The sequence below is a fragment of the Oncorhynchus masou genome, chromosome 17 (assembly GCF_036934945.1).
Source record: "Oncorhynchus masou masou isolate Uvic2021 chromosome 17, UVic_Omas_1.1, whole genome shotgun sequence".
Taxonomy (NCBI): domain Eukaryota; kingdom Metazoa; phylum Chordata; class Actinopteri; order Salmoniformes; family Salmonidae; genus Oncorhynchus; species Oncorhynchus masou.
The window spans coordinates 632,952-652,943 of NC_088228.1; the positions used below are offsets into that span (position 1 = coordinate 632,952).

Here is a 19,992-nt window from a genome sequence, read left to right on the forward strand (position 1 = left end):
TATGTACGTACAGTCACTCTGGGTACGACGTTCTCAATGTACTTGATAAAGCCAGTGACTGATGTGGTGTTCTCCTTAAGAGCCAATAAGACAGAGCCTCAGGCGCCAAGAAGAATACTCATACGTTAGACTAAATAATGTGTCCACTCATCCATTTTTTACTAAATGTGAAACTGAGTTGAAATTGAGGAACAACATAGTCTGTCCATTTATCCATGTTTGACTAAATGTGAAACTGGGTTGAAAATGAGGAACAACGCGTAGTTTGTCCACACCACCCTTGAACAGTGGTTAACAGTTTTCTCACTAACAACACTCTGAGAACCGGTTCACATGGTAGGTTGGTGTTAACATTATTATGATATTATAGAGAGGTTATAGATATGTGGTCAAATTGATCAAAATGCTGCTTTAGTATTTGATGCATCTCATGTAATTTCCACATCTTGGAAAGTGTCTCACACTTTGTAATAAGTCCTGCTATGTAACTCTATTCTCTCTCTCTGTCATTCTATAGTATAAATCACCTCTATTCTCTGTGATCTGTACTGGAGTGGCTCTCTGTCATTCTATAGTATAAATCACCTCTATTCTCTGTGGTCTGTGGTGTAGTGGCTCTCTGTCATTCTGTAGTATAAATCACCTCTATTCTCTGTGGTCTGTAGTGTAGTGGCTCTCTGTCATTCTATAGTATAAATCACCTCTATTCTCTGTGGTCTGTAGTGTAGTGGCTCTCTGTCATTCTATAGTATAAATCACCTCTATTCTCTGTGGTCTGTGGTGTAGTGGCTCTCTGTCATTCTATAGTATAAATCACCTCTATTCTCTGTGGTCTGTGGTGTAGTGGCTCTCTGTCATTCTATAGTATAAATCACCTCTATTCTCTGTGGTCTGTGGTGTAGTGGCTCTCTGTCATTCTGTAGTATAAATCACGTTGCAGTGATGGACCTGACTGAGTCCTGGAAGACCATGGTGAATGAGACCAACTACACTGATGAAGACTATGGTGATAAACAGTTAATCCTGCTGTGTGACGAGGTCGGAGGGTTAGAGGAGGTCACGGCTGGTTGCTTCCTGGTCATCTTCCTCCTCAGTGTCACAGGTAACTTGGTTGCTTCCTCTTCATCTTCCTCCTCAGTGTCACAGGTAACTTGGTTGCTTCCTCCTCATCTTCTTCCTCAGTGTTGTCGTGGAAATTTCCTCTATTTACCAAATCATGGGAGCAAACCACACACACAAGTCAGAGTTAGTTATCAAAGTCCATCTTTAATTATATGAGCTCTATAGCATTTTCTGTGACTCTCAACAGTTTCAGTATCTCTACTGAATAGTTGAGAGCCCCCACACAATGGCAAATGGGATCCTTTATAGCGAAGATCCACCCCCCCCCCCTAGACGACATGACAATCCACAGGTCCCAGGAACTTACATAAAGAAAAGACTGTCCTCCAGAGAGGAGTATCCCCTAGCCACACAGTTGGCTATAAATTATCATTCAGTTTTGTCTCCTTTCTCAAACTCAGAACCATAAACCAATCCTCCATATCAACATGCATATATCAAATTGTCATTAGATACAACCAATTCTAAATACAACCAATCTTGGACAAGATCACAGAGGCACACAGACGTTGTGGAGCAAAAGATATGTTTTCACATGATGACACTTTGACCTCTCCCCTCTCTGCGGCCCATGCAACTCAGTCTTGACATCGAACAGATAACTGCAACCTCGCCACAGTATTATACAAAAACACCATTCTGATGAGAAGTAACTTACAAACATATGATGAATATAAAACATCTTACATATGTTACCCACCAATTCTGATTATTCCCTAACAGTGTCACGACAGGTAACTTGGTTGCTTCCTCCTCATCTTCCTCCTCAGTGTCACAGGTAAATTGGTTGCTTCCTCCTCATCTTCCTCCACAGTGTCACAGGTAACATATTTGCTCTTTGTCATCAACAGCGTATTCGGTGATGTCTAGGTAAATGTGTGTTCTGTGTTGTCTAGTTAACGGTGTGTTCTGTTTTGTCTAGTTAACTGTGTGTTCTGTGTTGTCTAGGTAACTGTGTGTTCTGTGTTGTCTAGTTAACTGTGTGTTCTGTGTTGTCTAGTTAACGGTGTGTTCTGTGTTGTCTAGTTAACGGTGTGTTCTGTGTTGTCTAGTTAACGGTGTGTTCTGTGTTGTCTAGTTAACGGTGTGTTCTGTTTTGTCTAGTGAACTGTGTGTTCTGTGTTGTCTAGTTAATGGTGTGCTCTGTGTTGTCTAGCTGACGGTGTGTTTTGTGTTGTCTTGGTAACGGTTTGTTCTGTGTTGTCTAGTTGACGGTGTGTTCAGTGTTGTCTAGTTAGCGGTCTGTTCCATGTTGTCGAGGTAACGGTGTGTTCAGTGTTGTCCAGGTAACGAACGGTGTCCTCTGTATTGTACTGCTTCTTGACACAATGCTTAAACCGGAAGCCAGCCGCAGCAATGTGTCAGAGGAAACACTGTTCACCTGGCAACCGTGTCAGCGTGCATTGCGCCCTCGACAGGAATCGCTGGAGAGCGATGGGACAAGAACATCCCTGCCGGCCAAACCCTCCCCTAACCCGGACAACGTTCGACCAATTGTGCGCCCCCTCATGAGTCTCCCGGTGGAGGCCTGCTTCGACAGAGCCTGGACTCAAACCCAGGATCTCTAGTGGCACAGCTAGCACAGCAACGCAGTGCCTTTGACCACTGTGTCACTCTTGAGGCCCCTGTGTTGTCTACCTTATGATTTCTTTTGTGTTGTCTAGGTAACGGATTGTTGCTGGTTGCATTGTGTCGTTATGAGGACCTAAGGAGGGTCACCAACCTGTTCATCCTAAACCTGTTGACCTCTGACCTCCTATTTACCCTGACCCTGCCCTTCTGGGCCGTCTACCAACTCTCCCACTGGATGTTCGGTGACCTGGTGGGTATGACCAACCCTGACTTCTGATCTCTAACCCTAACCTCTAACTCCTAACCTCTGACCTCAACCTCTGACTTCTAACCTCTGACATCTATACTCTAACCCTAACCTCTAACGCCTAAGGAACGTTAAGGAATTGAAACACTAGCCACTAGCTACTTTAATAATGTCTACGTATCTTGCATTACTCATCTCATCAACCTCCTAACCTTAATCCTAGCCTCTGACCCTAACCCCTGACTCCTAATCTTAACCCTAACCTCTGACCCCTGACTCCTAACTTTAGCTCTAACACTGACCTCTGGACGCTAACCCTAAACTCTGACTCCTAATACTAACCTTTGACTCCTAACCTCTAAACCTCAAACTCTGAATCCTAACCCTAACCTCTAACCCTAACCTCTGAACTCTAACCCTAACCGCTGACTCCTAACCATAACCTCTGACCTCTAACCATAACCTCAGATATCTAACCCTAACCTCTCACTCCTATCCCTAACCTCTAACCCTAACCTCTGACATCTAACCCTGACCTCTGAACTCTAATCATTTTCCCTGACCTCTAATCGTAACCTCTGACTCCTAACCATAACCTCTAACCTCCAACCGTAACCTCTTATCTCTAACCTTAACCTTTGATCTCTAACTCTAACCTCTAACCCTAACCTTTGATCTCTAACCCTACCTCTGACCTCTAACCTTAACTTCTGACATCTAACCCTGACCTCTGACCTCTAATCATTTTCTCTGTTCTCTAACCCTAACCTCTGATCTCTAATCCTTTTCTCTGTTCTCTAACCCTAACCTCTGACCTCTAACCCTAACCTCTGATCTCTAACCCTAACCTCTGACCTCTAACCTTAACTTCTGACATCTAACCCTGACCTCTGATCTCTAATCCTTTTCTCTGTTCTCTAACCCTAACCTTTGATCTCTAACCCTAACCTCTGACATCTAACCCTGACATCAGCCCTCTAATCATTTTCTCTGACCTCTCATAGCAACCACTGACTCCTAACCCTAAACTCTAACCTCGGATCACTAACCCTAAAATCTAACCTCAGACCTCTAACCCTAATCTCCAACCCTCAAACTCTGACTCCTAACTCTGACTATGACTCTGACCCTCAACCCAAACCTCTGACCTCTAACCCTAACCTCTGATCTCTAACCCTAACCTCTGACCTCTAACCCTAACATCTGATATCTAACCCAAACCTCTGACTCCTAACCCTAACCTCTGACATCTAACCCTGACCTCTGACATCTAACCCTAACCTCTAACCCTCAAACTCTGATTCCTAATACTAACCTCTGACTCTTAACCCTAACCTCTAACCCTAACCTCTAACCCTAACCTCTGACTCCTAACTCTAACCTCTGACCCCAGGCTTGTAAACTGTTGACGGGGGCATACTTCACCAGTCTCTACAGCAGTATGATGCTGCTGACCTCTAACCCTAACCTCTGACCCCTAACCCTAACTATAACCTCTGACCCCAGGCCTGTAAGCTGTTGACGGGGGCATACTTCACCAGTCTCTACAGCAGTATGATGCTGCTGACCTCTAACCCTAACCTCTGACCCCTAACCCTAACTATAACCTCTGACCCCAGGCCTGTAAGCTGTTGACGGGGGCATACTTCACCAGTCTCTACAGCAGTATGATGCTGCTGACCCCTAACCCTAACTATAACCTCTGACCCCAGGCCTGTAAGCTGTTGACGGGGGCATACTTCACTGGTCTCTACAGCAGTATGATGCTGCTCACCTCCATGACGGTGTACCGCTGTGTAATAGTCGTCGCGTCCCGCTGGACAGTCGTTCCCAGGAGACGACTGGGGTACGCATTGGCCGCCTGCACGGCATCATGGGTAGTCAGCCTGGCCGCCTCCCTCAGTGATGTCATAGCCTCCCAGGTACAGGAAGTGGAAAACGGGACAAGAATATTCATCTGTGAGGTCTCACCTGGAACTACGGACGAGGAGGTGGGTTACAGTAACGTAGAACGAAAGAGTTTACTGCTCCTAGTAGGGATGTTTGTTTAAGCTTTCAGTGATACACGTTTCCACTGACATGGTCTTTGTATGTACTTTGTGTTTCAGCAAACAGTGAGTGGACATTCCTGTCTCTAATTGTGACCAGTGTATCCAATGTTGGATATTCATATATAACCCCTCTGTCCCCCAGAAGCTGGATATTCATAGATAACCTCTCCCTCTCTCTCTGTCCCCCCTCTCTCTCTGTCCCCCAACAGCTGGGCTACAACCTGCAGGTGTCCCTGCTCTTCGTCCTCCCTCTAATCATCATCATCCTCTCCTATAGTGCCATTCTCAGGACGGTCCTGGTAACTGCGACCAGGAGACAACACCGCACAGTGCTGGTGGTCTTCTGTATCGTGGTAGCATTCATTGTCTGCTGGGCGCCGTACAACCTATTCATATTCGTCATGTCTGTTTACACACCTGTAGACTGTGGGGTCAAGGAGCGGCTGCATGTTGTGTACGTTGTGTGTCGTATTGTGGCCTACGCCCACTGCTTCCTGAACCCTGCTCTCTACATGCTGTCTCACTCCTTCAGACGACATCTCTGGTCGCTGTTGTGCTGTCTGATGGGGGAGGAGAGGGGAGGGCAGGGGGGAGGAGGGGAGAGGAGTGTGGGACACAGTTCATCCCACGTCACCCCTAGACCAACCGGACCTGCTGTGGTGCTTCAGGACCCCAGAGAGAATAACTATAAAGTTACATGGATGGAGCTAAGAACGGAGCAGGAATGAACTATGGAACTTTCTCAATGACCGTCTATTGGCAAAGGGGTTTTTCCTGCCCCTTCTAATAGTTAAAAAAGGCCAAGTTTAAAGCTTTGGATCTGAGGAATGAGGAAGTGAGAAAACATTTGAATCCCTGGTTATGATTCTGTGATACACAGAATGTGAACGCTGTGTTCAGTCCAGAAATGATTCTGTGAATAAGTCTATGCTATATTCATACAATATGAAGACAATATATTTTTAATGTAGAATATGTGAAATACTATATTATCAATGGTTGATGTAAAACTGGAAATACATGCTATGTGTGGTTTGAGGTGCTAAGTAAATAAAATGCTGTGTGTGCAGAAGTAGCACATGTGTATTTTTTTGCCTGTGGCTTGGGTTAGGTTTAGGGTTAGACTGGACCTGTCTGGATGCTGGCTTGGGTTAGGTTTAGGGTTAGGCTGGACCTGTCTGGAGCGGCTGCATGTTCTGCTAACATCATCAAAGCAAAAGAACAATGTCTGCACTCAGTTTGTTGTTTTTATGAAATAGTTTTCATTAAATGGTTTTTAATTATAGCTTAAGTTCGTATTGCTACGGATTCCGCGACTCGGTCAACCATTAAGGCTGGGACCGCAAGTTTGTGTCTCAGATTCCTATTAAGTAGCAGTTAGCTGCTAGCCATCATGAAAACAGAGCAGGCTAATGCTAGCACTGCTAGCCTACAGGTGTTTTTATCCACGGCACAAAGTCTTCAGGTGTGAAATGAATTAACAAGGTAAATTTGAGGAAAAGACTGCCTAAATTCTGTCTATCAGCATATCGACTGAAATACTCACGCTCCTAAAACACTAGGCCACTGTTACAACCAACTTCCGGGATGCATACAAGGCCCTCCCCCACTCTCCTTCCGGCAAATCTGACCACGGCTCCATTTTGCTCCTCCCTACCTATAGGCAGAAACTCAAACAGGAAGTACCCATGCAACGCTGGTCTGATCAATCGGAATTCACACTTCAAGATTGTTTTGACACGCGGAATGGGATATGTTCCGAGAATAATATTGATGTATACACTGAAACGGTAACTGAGTTTATCAGGAAGTGTATAGGAGATATTGTACCCACTTGTACTATTAAAACCTACCCTAATCAGAAAACGTGGATAGATGGCAGCATTCGCGTGAAACTGAAAGCATGAACCATCGTATTTAAACATGGCAAGGTGACTGGGAATATGGCAGAATACAAACAGAGTAGCCATTCCTTCCGCAAAGTAATCAAAAAGGCAAAACATCAGTATAGAGACAAAGTGGAGTTGCAATTCAACGGCTCAGACACGAGACGTATGTGGCAGGGTCTACAGTCAATCACGGACAACAAAAGGAGAACCAGCCACGTCATGGACACCGTCGTCTTACTTCCAGACAAACTAAACTCCTTCTTTGCCCGATTTGAGGACAATAAAGTGCCACCGACACGACCCGCTACCAAGGACTGTGGGCTCTCCTTCTCTGTGGCCAACGTGAGTAAGACATTTAAACGTGTTAATCCTCGCAGGGCTGCCGGCGCAGACGGCATCCCTAGCCTCGTCCTCAGAGCATGCGGAGACCAGCTGGCTGGTGTGTTTACAGACATATTCATTCTCTCCCTATCCCAGTCTGATGTCCCCACATATTTCAAGATGGCCACCATTGTCTGTGTACCCAAGAAGGCAAAGATAACTGAACTAAATTACTATCGCCCCGTAGCTCTCACTTCTGTCATCATGAAGTGCTTTGAGAGACTAGTGTGGTACCAGAATCAGAATCCTTTAGGTAACATTTATAAATAAGATGGTGAGGGAGGAGGTGAGGGCACTCGGAGTGTGGTGTCAGGAAGAAAAAAACCTCACTCAACGTCAACAAAACAAATGAAATGATCGTGTACTTCAGGAAACAGCAGAGGGAGCACCCCTTATACACATCGACGGGACAGCAGTGGCGAAGGTGGAAAGCTTTAAGTTCCTCGGCGTACACATCACGGATAAACTGAAATGGTCCACCGACACAGAGAGTGTGGTGAAGAAGGCGCAACAGCGCCTCTTCAACCTCAGGAGGCTGAAGAAATTTGGCTTGTCACCTAAAACCTCCACAGACCTTTACAGCTGCACAATTGAGAACATTCTGTCGGGCTGTATCACCGCCTGGTACGGAAACTGCATCACCCACAACCGTAAGGCTCTCCAGAGTGTAGTGAGGTCTGCACAACGCACCACCGGGGGGCAAACTACCTGCCCTCCAGAACACCTACACCACCCAATGTCACAGGAAGGCCAAAAAGATCATCAAGGACAACAACCACCCGAGCAACTGCATGTTCACCCCGCTATCATCCAGAAGGTGAGGTCATTACAAGTGCATCAAAGCTGGGACCGAGAGACTGAAAAACAGCTTCTATCTCAAGTGCGTAAGACTGTTAAATGCATATTTTGCATTACTCATCTCATATACTGTATTCTATTCTACTGTATCTTACTCTATGCTGCTCTGGCATTGCTCATCCATATATTTATATATTCTTAATTCCATTCCCTACTTAGATTTGTGTATTAGGTATTTGTTGTGAAATTGTTAGATATTACTTGTTAGATATTGCTGCACTGTCAGAACTACAGTAGAAGCACAAGCATTTTTCTACATGTAACATCTGCAAAACACATGTATGTGACCAATAACATTTTTATTGATTTGATGAAGATGGACAGGGATTTGTCAGCCTTAAATGCACCACCGTCAAACAGCTCAGGGAAGAGATACTCCGGCTATTAGTTTGGCTGTGAGAAAAGGATAACCTGCTTTCTAAGTACATCCATCTTGCTGTAACCCAGGCAAACTGAATCTCAGTTTTAAATGCATCCTATAGCTAAACTGTCTGAGTAGGGCAGTGTTGATCTGTCCCAATCCAACAGACAGATGTTCAGCTCATCTCCGCGGCCCATGGGAGACAGGACACTCGCAAGGCGTAGTAGATCGGGTAGGCAGTCTGGCCACCTTTCATCTATCCAATCCAGCTATCAAACTGCTTTGCCACGCTTGAGACGGACCTACCAGCCCGGGAGTCAACACCCAGTGGCACCCTCCCTCATGGCCACCACAGTTCAGCAGGTCGCTTCCCCATCAGATTCCATCACGACCACCATCATTTTGGGCAGCTCGATGGTGAGAGACATTGGCACCGACCAAGGTCCAATGTCATCCATGACATCAACGCCCTCCTGGCGAAGTACTCCAATATGGATACCATTGTCACTCACGTATGTTTCAACGACCTTCGTTTTAGACGATCAAAGGGAGGACTCCAAAACATGTGCACCCTTGCTAGCACCGGGAAGAGAATTATCTCTGGCCCCTTTCCGTGCTACCGAAGAAGTTCAGAACATTTCAGCCAATCTATAAATAGCCCATACAACTACCTCATCCTCACATTATCTTTCTTCTTCTCCTTTACACCCCAGTATCTCTACTTGCACATTCATCTTCTGCACATATATCACACCAGTGTTTATTTGCTAAATTGTAATTACTTCGCCACAATGGCCTATTTATTGCCTTACCTCCCTAATCTTACCTCATTTGCACACACTGTATATAGACTTTTTTTTATTGTGTTATTGATTGTATGTTTGTTTATCCCATATGTAACTCTGTGTTGTTGTTTGTGTCGCACTGCTTTGCTTTATCTTGGCCAGGTTACAGTTGTAAATGAGAACTTGCCCTCAACTGGCCTACCTGGTTAAATAAAGGTGAAATATAAAATGCAATTAAAAAATCACTTTGCCCTGAACAAATACTTGAAGAAACTTTGCAATGACAGGAATGTCTCTTTTGTGACAACTTTGATTTGCTGTGGGAGCAACAAGCACTTTAAAAAGAGACGGGATTCCACCTTAACCACAGAGGGTTGAGGATTAATCCCAGCAACATCAACCTGTTTTAGAGACTGACAGACAGGGTCTGGTATCAAATCAAATCAAATCAAATGTATTTGTCACATACACATGGTTAGCAGATGTTAATGCGAGTGTAGCGAAATGCTTGTGCTTCTAGTTCCGACAATGCAGTAATAACCAACAAGTAATCTAACTAACAATTCTTAAACTACTGTCTTATACACAGTGTAAGGGGATAAAGAATATGTACATAAGGATATATGAATGAGTGATGGTACAAAGCAGCATAGGCAAGATACAGTAGATGGTATCGAGTACGGTATGTACATATGAGATGAGTATGTAAACAAAGTGGCATAGTTAAAGTGGCTAGTGATACATGTATTACATAAGGATGCAGTCGATGATATAGAGTACAGTATATACGTATGCATATGAGATGAATAATGTAGGGTAAGTAACATTATATAAGGTAGCATTGTTTAAAGTGGCTAGTGATATATTTACATCATTTCCCATCAATTTCCATTATTAAAGTGGCTGGAGTTGAGTCAGTGTCAGTGTGTTGGCAGCAGCCACTCAATGTTAGTGGTGGCTGTTTAACAGTCTGATGGCCTTGAGATAGAAGCTGTTTTTCAGTCTCTCGGTCCCAGCTTTGATGCACCTGTACTGACCTCGCCTTCTGGATGATAGCGGGGTGAACAGGCAGTGGCTCGGGTGGTTGATGTCCTTGATGATCTTTATGGCCTTCCTGTAACATCGGGTGGTGTAGGTGTCCTGGAGGGCAGGTAGTTTGCCCCCGGTGATGCGTTGTGCAGACCTCACTACCCTCTGGAGAGCCTTACGGTTGAGGGCGGAGCAGTTGCCGTACCAGGCGGTGATACAGCCCGCCAGGATGCTCTCGATTGTGCATCTGTAGAAGTTTGTGAGTGCTTTTGGTGACAAGCCGAATTTCTTCAGCCTCCTGAGGTTGAAGAGGCGCTGTTGCGCCTTCTTCACGATGCTGTCTGTGTGAGTGGACCAATTCAGTTTGTCTGTGATGTGTATGCCGAGGAACTTAAAACTTGCCACTCTCTCCACTACTGTTCCATCGATGTGGATAGGGGGGTGTTCCCTCTGCTGTTTCCTGAAGTCCACAATCATCTCCTTAATTTTGTTGACGTTGAGTGTGAGGTTATTTTCCTGACACCACACTCCGAGGGCCCTCACCTCCTCCCTGTAGGCCGTCTCGTCGTTGTTGGTAATCAAGCCTACCACTGTTGTGTCGTCCGCAAACTTGATTATTGAGTTGGAGGCGTGCGTGGCCACGCAGTCGTGGGTGAACAGGGAGTACAGGAGAGGGCTCAGAACGCACCCTTGTGGGGCCCCAGTGTTGAGGATCAGCGGGGAGGAGATGTTGTTACCTACCCTCACCACCTGGGGGCGGCCCCGTAGGGCTCCAGTCCCAGCAACATCGACCTGTTTTAGAGAATGACAGACAGGGTCTGGTAGTGCTCCAGTCCCAGCGATATAAACCTGTTTTAGAGACTGACAGACAGCGTCTGGTAGTGCTCCAGTCCAAACGATATAAACCTGTTTTAGAGACTGACAGACAGGGTCTGGTAGTGCTCCAGTCCCAGCGATATAAACCTGTTTTAGAGACTGACAGACAGGGTCTGGTAGTGCTCCAGTCCCAGCAATATCAACCTGTTTTAGAGAATGACAGACAGGGTCTGGTAGTGCTCCAGTCCAAATGATATCAACCTGTTTTAGAGACTGACAGACAGGGTCTGGTAGTGCTCCAGTCCAAATGATATAAACCTGTTTTAGAGACTGACAGACAGGGTCTGGTAGTGCTCCAGTCCCAGCAATATCAACCTGTTTTAGAGAATGACAGACAGGGTCTGGTAGTGCTCCAGTCCCAGCGATATCAACCTGTTTTAGAGACTGACAGACAGGGTCTGGTAGTGCTCCAGTCCCAGCAATATCAACCTGTTTTAGAGAATGACAGACAGGGTCTGGTAGTGCTCCAGTCCCAGCAATATCAACCTGTTTTAGAGAATGACAGACAGGGTCTGGTAGTGCTCCAGTCCAAACGATATCAACCTGTTTTAGAGACTGACAGACAGGGTCTGGTAGTGCTCCAGTCAGTATCAGTTTTAGAAATGACAGACAGGGTCTGGTACCTCCAGTCCAAACGATATAAACCTGTTTTAGAGACTGACAGACAGGGTCTGGTAGTGCTCCAGTCCCAGCGATATAAACCTGTTTTAGAGACTGACAGACAGGGTCTGGTAGTGCTCCAGTCCCAGCAACATCAACCTGTTTTAGAGACTGACAGACTGGGTCTGGTAGTGCTCCAGTCCCAGCAACATCAACCTGTTTTAGAGACTGACAGACTGGGTCTGGTAGTGGTCCAGTCCCAGCAACATCAACCTGTTTTAGAGACTGACAGACAGGGTCTGGTTGGGCTCCAGTCCCAACAACATCAACCTGTTTTAGAGACTGACAGACTGGGTCTGGTAGTGCTCCAGTCCCAACAACATCAAAATGTTTTAGAGACTGACAGAGAGGGTCTGGTAGTGCTCCAGTCCCAGCGATATCAACCTGTTTTAGAGACTGACAGACAGGGTCTGGTAGTTGTCCAGTCTCAGCAACATCAACCTGTTTTAGAGACTGACAGACAGGGTCTGGTAAGGCTCCAGTCCCAACAACATCGACCTGTTTTAGTCTGTCATAGTTGAAGTGTACCTATGATGAAAATTACAGGCCTCTCTCATCTTTTTAGGTGGGAGAACTTGCACAATTGGTGGCTGACTAAATACCCTTTTGCCCCACTGTAATATATCAAAACAAAGTCTATTAGTGACATGCGCTGAATTCAACAAGTGTAGACCATACAGTGAAATGCTTACTGACGAGCCCCTGACCAATAATGCAGTTTAAAAAAAATATGGATAAGAATAAGAGAGAGTCTCAATGTCAACAGTGACGAGGCAACTCCGGGATGCTGGCCTTCTAGGCAGACTTGCAAAGAAAAATCCATATCTCAGACTGGCCAATAAAAAGAAAAGATTAAGATGGGCAAAAGAACACAGACACTGGACAGAGGAACTCTGCCTAGAAGGCCAGCATCCCGGAGTCGCCTCTTCACTGTTGACGTTAACCTCTAGTGACTCCCCATCCGGGCCCGGGAGCGTAATCATCGAATGACACGAATTAGCATAACGCAACGGACATACATATTCTAAAAAATATTCCTATTCATGAAAATCACAAGTGAAATATATTGAGACACAGCTTAGCCTTTTGTTAATCACCCTGTCATCTCAGATTTTCAAAATATGCTTTACAGCCAAAGCTAGACAAGCATTTGTGTAAGTTTATCAATAGCCTAGCATAGCATTTTGTCCAGCTAGCAGCAGGTAACTTGGTCACGGAAATCAGAAAAGCAATCAAATTAAATCGTTTAGCTTTGATGAGCTTCGGATGTTTTCACTCACGAGACTCCCAGTTAGATAGCCAATGTTCCTTTTTTCCAAAAATATTATTTTTGTAAGCGAAATAGCTCGTTTGTTCTTCAGGTTTGGCTGAGAAATTGCCCGGAAATTGCAGTCGCGAAAACTCCGAAAAATATTCAAAAATAGCTCCATAATATCGACAGAAACATGGCAAACGTTGTTTATAATCAATCCTCAAGGTGTTTTTCAAATATCTATTCGATAATATATCCACCGGGACAAGTGGTTTTTCAGTAGGACCGATTGGAATAATGGCAACCTCTGTATTTTACGCGAGAATCACTCTGAGAGCCATCAGGTGACCACTTGCACAATGTAGCCGCTTACGGGTATTCTTCAACATAAATGCGTAAAACTACGTCACAATGCTGTAGACACCTTGGGGAATACAGAGAAAAAGTAATCTGGTTGGTTGCCCATTCACTGCTCAATAGGGACGCATTGGAACGCAGAGCTTTCATAAGATGAGTCACTTCCGGATTGGATTTTTCTCAGGCTTTCGCCTGCAATATAAGTTCTGTTATACTCACAGACAATATTTTTACAGTTTTGGAAACTTTAGAGTGCTTTCTATCCTAAGCTGTCAATTATATGTATATTCTAGCATCTTGTCCTGACAAAATATCCCGTTTACTACGGGAACGTTATTTTTCCATAAATGAAAATACTGCCCCCTAGTCACTTGAGACTGATGTTTTAGGGGTACTATTTAACGAAGCTGCCAGTTGAGGACTTGTGAGGCGTCTGTTTCTCAAACTAGACACTCTAATATACTTGTCCTCTGTGGCGGATGAATCAGAAATAGTTGGGTAACAAATAAATAAGATGTTTTATTTACATAATATGCTGAGATTTTTGTCATTAGAATGTCTCCCTTTGGACTATACTGTTGGCAGTTGCACTTTTCCCTTCTCCGCTCAGTCACTTGTGGCCCAGAGAGGGGAGAGGTCAGAATGGAAAATTGTCTTCATATGTATCTGAATGAATGAATGTATCTGTGAAACCATATGATGGGGAAATGTTGTGGAAAATTGCAAGACTATGTTATAGTGCTTGTAAGATTATTTTATCATCTTTGTATTGCATCAGAATGGTTGTTTTATTCGACAGAATAGAATCTGTCGAATATTGTGTGTGTGTGTTCCACTGAGGATGGGCCTATGAGATAGCACTGACAGAGGAGATTTACGATGTCTTTGGCCAATAAAGCCTACAGAGCATTCCAGATAGTGAGGTAATGTCTTGGTACTATGAAGAACCAGGAACGATATTAGAATCTCGTTTTAGAGACCAAACTGAACGATAATTTATAGCTAATGCTATCTGACTGTGGGATAATCCTTTCTCAAGTAAAAGGCCTTTTGTGAAGAGTTCCTGAGATCTGTGGTTTGTCATGTAAGTTGAGAGGGGTGGATCGTTGCTATAAAAGATCTCAGTTGCCATTATGTTGACACTCTCAACTATTTATTAGAGATAGTGAATTGATCTGAGAGTCAAAGGGCTATTGTAATTATCATACTATTAAAAGATGAAGTTTAAGTATAACTCTGACTGGTGTGTGGTTTGTAACTCTCCTCATTTAGTAATACAGGAAATTCTATTCTATTTCTATTTCTACACGGCATTGTACAAGATCTTCAGTTTCTTGGCAATTTCTTGCATGGAATAGCCTTCATTTCTCAGAACAAGACATGAGTTTTAGAAGAAAGTGCTTTGCTTCTGGCCATTTTGAGCCATTAATCCAACCTACAAATGCTGATGCTCCAAATACTCAACTAGTCTAAAGAAGGCAAGTTTTATTGCTACGTTAATCAGAACAACAGTTTTCAGCTGTGCTAAAATAATTGCAAAAGGGTTTTCTAATGATCAACTAGCCTTTTAAAATGATAAACTTGGATTAGCTAACACAACGTGCCATTGGAACACAGGAGTGATGGTTTCTTCTAATGGGCCTCTGTACGCCAATGTAGATATTCCATTAAAAATCTGCCGTTACCAGCTACAGTAGTCATTTACAACATTAACAATGTCTACACTGTATTTCTGATCAATTTGATGTTATTTTAATGGAGGGCATTTCTAAGTGACCCCAAACTCTTGAACGATAGTGTATATATTTATATATATTCCCCCTCCTCCCAAGATGGACAGGGGACACAGTATATATTTATTATATTCCTTCTCCCTAGATGGCCAGTGGATACAGTATATATTTATTATATTCCTCCCTCCTCCCTAGATGGACAGTGGATACAGTATAAATTTATTATATTCCTCCCTCCTCCTTAGATGGACAGTGGATACAGTATATATTTATTATATTCCTCCCTAGATGGACAGTGGATACAGTATATATTTATTATATTCCTCCCTCCTCCTTAGATGGACAGTGGATACAGTATATATTTATTATATTCCTCCTAGATGGCCAGTGGATACAGTATATATTTATTATATTCCTCCCTCCTCCTTAGATGGACAGTGGATACAGTATATATTTATTATATTCCTCCCTAGATGGACAGTGGATACAGTATATATTTATTATATTCCTCCCTAGATGGACAGTGGATACAGTATATATTTATTATATTCCTCCCTCCTCCTTAGATGGACAGTGGATACAGTATATATTTATTATATTCCTCCCTAGATGGCCAGTGGATACAGTATATATTTATTATATTCCTCCCTCCTCCCTAGATGGACAGTGGATACAGTATATATTTATTATATTCCTCCCTCCTCCCTAGATGGACAGTGGATACAGTATATATTTATTATATTCCTCCCTCCTCCCTAGATGGACAGTGGATACAGTATATATTTATTATATTCCTCCCTCCTCCCTAGATGGACAGTGGATACAGTATATATTTATTATATTCCTCCCTCCTCCCTAGATGGACAGTGGATACAGTATATATTTATTATATTCCTCCCTAGATGGACAGTGGATACAGTATATATTTATGATATTCCTCACTCCTTAGATGGAAGTGATACAGTATATATTTATTATATTCCTCCCTCCTCCCTAGATGGACAGTGGATACAGTATATATTTGATATTCCTCCCTCCTCCCTAGATGGACAGTGGATACAGTATATATTTGATATTCCTCCCTCCTCCCTAGATGGACAGTGGATACAGTATATATTTATTATATTCCTCCCTAGATGGACAGTGGATACAGTATATATTTGATATTCCTCCCTCCTCCCTAGATGGACAGTGGATACAGTATATATTTATTATATTCCTCCCTAGATGGACAGTGGATACAGTATATATTTATTATATTTCTCACTCCTCCCTAGATGGACAGTGGATACAGTATATATTTATTATATTCCTCCCTCCTCCCTAGATGGACAGTGGATACAGTATATATTTATTATATTTCTCCCTCCTCCCTAGATGGACAGTGGATACAGTATATATTTATTATAATTCTCCCTCCTCCCTAGATGGACAGTGGATACAGTTTATATTTATTATATTTCTCCCTCCTCCCTAGATGGACAGTGGATACAGTATATATTTATTATATTCCTCCCTAGATGGACAGTGGATACAGTATATATTTATTATATTCCTCCCTCCTCCCTAGATGGACAGTGGATACAGTATATATTTATTATATTCCTCCCTCCTCCCTAGATGGACAGTGGATACAGTATATATTTATTATATTCCTCCCTAGATGGACAGTGGATACAGTATATATTTATTATATTCCTCCCTCCTCCCTAGATGGACAGTGGATACAGTATATATTTATTATATTCCTCCCTCCTCCCTAGATGGACAGTGGATACAGTATATATTTATTATATTCCTCCTCACTCCTTAGATGGACAGTGATACAGTATATATTTATTATATTCCTCCCTCCTCCCTAGATGGACAGTGGATACAGTATATATTTATTATATTCCTCCCTCCTCCCTAGATGGACAGTGGATACAGTATATATTTATTATATTCCTCCTCACTCCCTAGATGGACAGTGGATACAGTATATATTTATTATATTTCTCCCTCCTCCCTAGATGGACAGTGGATACAGTATATATTTATTATATTCCTCCCTCCTCCCTAGATGGACAGTGGATACAGTACATATTTATTATATTCCTCGCTAGATGGACAGTGGATACAGTATATATTTATTATATTCCTCCCTCCTCCCTAGATGGACAGTGGATATAGTATATATGTATTATATTTCTCCCTCCTCCCTAGATGGACAGTGGATACAGTATATATTTATTATATTCCTCCCTCCTCCCTAGATGGACAGTGGATATAGTATATATGTATTATATTTCTCCCTCCTCCCTAGATGGACAGTGGATACAGTATATATTTATTATATTCCTCGCTAGATGGACAGTGGATACAGTATATATTTATTATATTCCTCCCTCCTCCTTCGATGGACAGTGGATACAGTATATATTTATTATATTCCTCCCTAGATGGACAGTGGATACAGTATATATTTATTATATTCCTCCCTAGATGGACAGTGGATACAGTATATATATATTATATTCCTCCTCACTCCCTAGATGGACAGTGGATACAGTACATATTTATTATATTCCTCCCTCCTCCCTAGATGGACAGTGGATACAGTATATATTTATTATATTCCTCGCTAGATGGACAGTGGATACAGTATATATTTATTATATTCCTCCCTCCTCCCTAGATGGACAGTGGATACAGTATATATTTATTATATTCCTCCCTCCTCCCTAGATGGACAGTGGATACAGTATATATTTATGATATTCTTCCCTAGATGGACAGTGGATACAGTATATATTTATTATATTCCTCCTCACTCCCTAGATGGACAGTGGATACAGTACATATTTATTATATTCCTCCCTCCTCCCTAGATGGACAGTGGATACAGTATATATTTATTATATTCCTCGCTAGATGGACAGTGGATACAGTATATATTTATTATATTCCTCCCTCCTCCCTAGATGGACAGTGGATACAGTATATATTTATTATATTCCTCCCTCCTCCCTAGATGGACAGTGGATACAGTATATATTTATTATATTCCTCCCTAGATGGACAGTGGATACAGTATATATTTATTATATTCCTCCCTCCTCCCTAGATGGACAGTGGATACAGTATATATTTATGATATTCCTCCCTCCTCCCTAGATGGACAGTGGATACAGTATAAATTTATTATATTCCTCCCTAGATGGACAGTGGATACAGTATATATTTATTATATTTCTCCCTCCTCCCTAGATGGACAGTGGATACAGTACATATTTATTATATTCCTCGCTAGATGGACAGTGGATACAGTACATATTTATTATATTCCTCGCTAGATGGACAGTGGATACAGTACATATTTATTATATTCCTCGCTAGATGGACAGTGGATACAGTATATATTTATTATATTCCTCCCTCCTCCCTAGATGGACAGTGGATACAGTATATATTTATTATATTCCTCCCTCCTCCCTAGATGGACAGTGGATACAGTATATATTTATTATATTCCTCGCTAGATGGACAGTGGATACAGTATATATTTATTATATTCCTCCCTCCTCCCTAGATGGACAGTGGATACAGTATATATTTATTATATTCCTCCCTCCTCCCTAGATGGACAGTGGATACAGTATATATTTATTATATTCCTCCCTCCTCCCTAGATGGACAGTGGATACAGTATATATTTATTATATTCCTCCCTCCTCCCTAGATGGACAGTGGATATAGTATATATGTATTATATTCCTCCCTCCTCCCTAGATGGACAGTGGATACAGTATATATTTATTATATTCCTCCTCACTCCCTAGATGGACAGTGGATACAGTATATATTTATTATATTCCTCCCTCCTCCCCCTAGATGGACAGTGGATACAGTATATATTTATTATATTCCTCCCTCACTCCCTAGATGGACGGTGGATACAGTATATATTTATTATATTCCTCCCTCCTCCCTAGATGGACAGTGGATACAGTATATATTTATTATATTCCTCCCTCCTCCCTAGATGGACAGTGGATACAGTATATATGTATTATATTTCTCCCTCCTCCCTAGATGGACAGTGGATACAGTATATATTTATTATATTCCTCCCTAGATGGACAGTGGATACAGTATATATTTATTATATTCCTCCCTAGATGGACAGTGGATACAGTATATATTTATTATATTCCTCCCTGGATGGACAGTGGATACAGTATATATTTATTATATTCCTCCCTAGATGGACAGTGGATACAGTATATATTTAATATATTCCTCCCTCCTCGCAAAATGGACAGCAGATACAGTTATGCGACAAATACAATTTCATTTGATTTGATATATTTATTATATTCCTCCCTAGATGGACAGTGGATACAGTATATATTTATGATATTCTTCCCTAGATGGACAGTGGATACAGTATATATTTATTATATTCCTCCTCACTCCCTAGATGGACAGTGGATACAGTACATATTTATTATATTCCTCCCTCCTCCCTAGATGGACAGTGGATACAGTATATATTTATTATATTCCTCGCTAGATGGACAGTGGATACAGTATATATTTATTATATTCCTCCTCCTCCCTAGATGGACAGTGGATACAGTATATATTTATTATATTCCTCCCTCCTCCCTAGATGGACAGTGGATACAGTATATATTTATTATATTCCTCCCTAGATGGACAGTGGATACAGTATATATTTATTATATTCCTCCCTCCTCCCTAGATGGACAGTGGATACAGTATATATTTATGATATTCCTCCCTCCTCCCTAGATGGACAGTGGATACAGTATAT

General features: G+C 42.4%; 1 protein-coding gene across 3 annotated transcripts; it reads left to right on the top strand.

Moving 5' to 3' along the window:
- The first annotated feature begins 241 nt into the window (after nucleotides 1-241).
- On the top strand, nucleotides 242-6,064 carry xcr1b.2 (chemokine (C motif) receptor 1b, duplicate 2). 3 transcript variants are annotated; one of them, XM_064992014.1, is made up of 5 exons: nucleotides 242-336; nucleotides 941-1,102; nucleotides 2,787-2,944; nucleotides 4,654-4,932; nucleotides 5,202-6,064. In XM_064992014.1, the coding sequence occupies exons 2-5, from the start codon at nucleotides 943-945 to the stop codon at nucleotides 5,718-5,720; spliced, it is 1,116 nt and encodes a 371-aa protein (XP_064848086.1). In that variant the 5' UTR covers nucleotides 242-336; nucleotides 941-942; the 3' UTR covers nucleotides 5,721-6,064. The 3 variants fall into 3 exon arrangements, with proteins under 3 accessions (XP_064848086.1, XP_064848088.1, XP_064848087.1); XM_064992016.1 differs by having other exon boundaries at nucleotides 281-336; nucleotides 903-1,102; XM_064992015.1 differs by lacking the exon at nucleotides 242-336 and having other exon boundaries at nucleotides 384-1,102.
- Nucleotides 6,065-19,992: the final 13,928 nt, after the last annotated feature.

What these genes read in the sequence shown, in the direction of transcription:
- xcr1b.2 (XM_064992014.1), top strand. Translation starts at nt 943, where the DNA reads ATGGACCTGACTGAGTCCTGGAAGACCATGGTGAATGAGACCAACTAC. An exon ending in ACTGGATGTTCGGTGACCTG is followed by an intron (nt 2,945 to 4,653) that starts GTGGGTATGACC and finishes CTCTGACCCCAG; the next exon opens with GCCTGTAAGCTGTTGACGGG. An exon ending in CTGGAACTACGGACGAGGAG is followed by an intron (nt 4,933 to 5,201) that starts GTGGGTTACAGT and finishes GTCCCCCAACAG; the next exon opens with CTGGGCTACAACCTGCAGGT.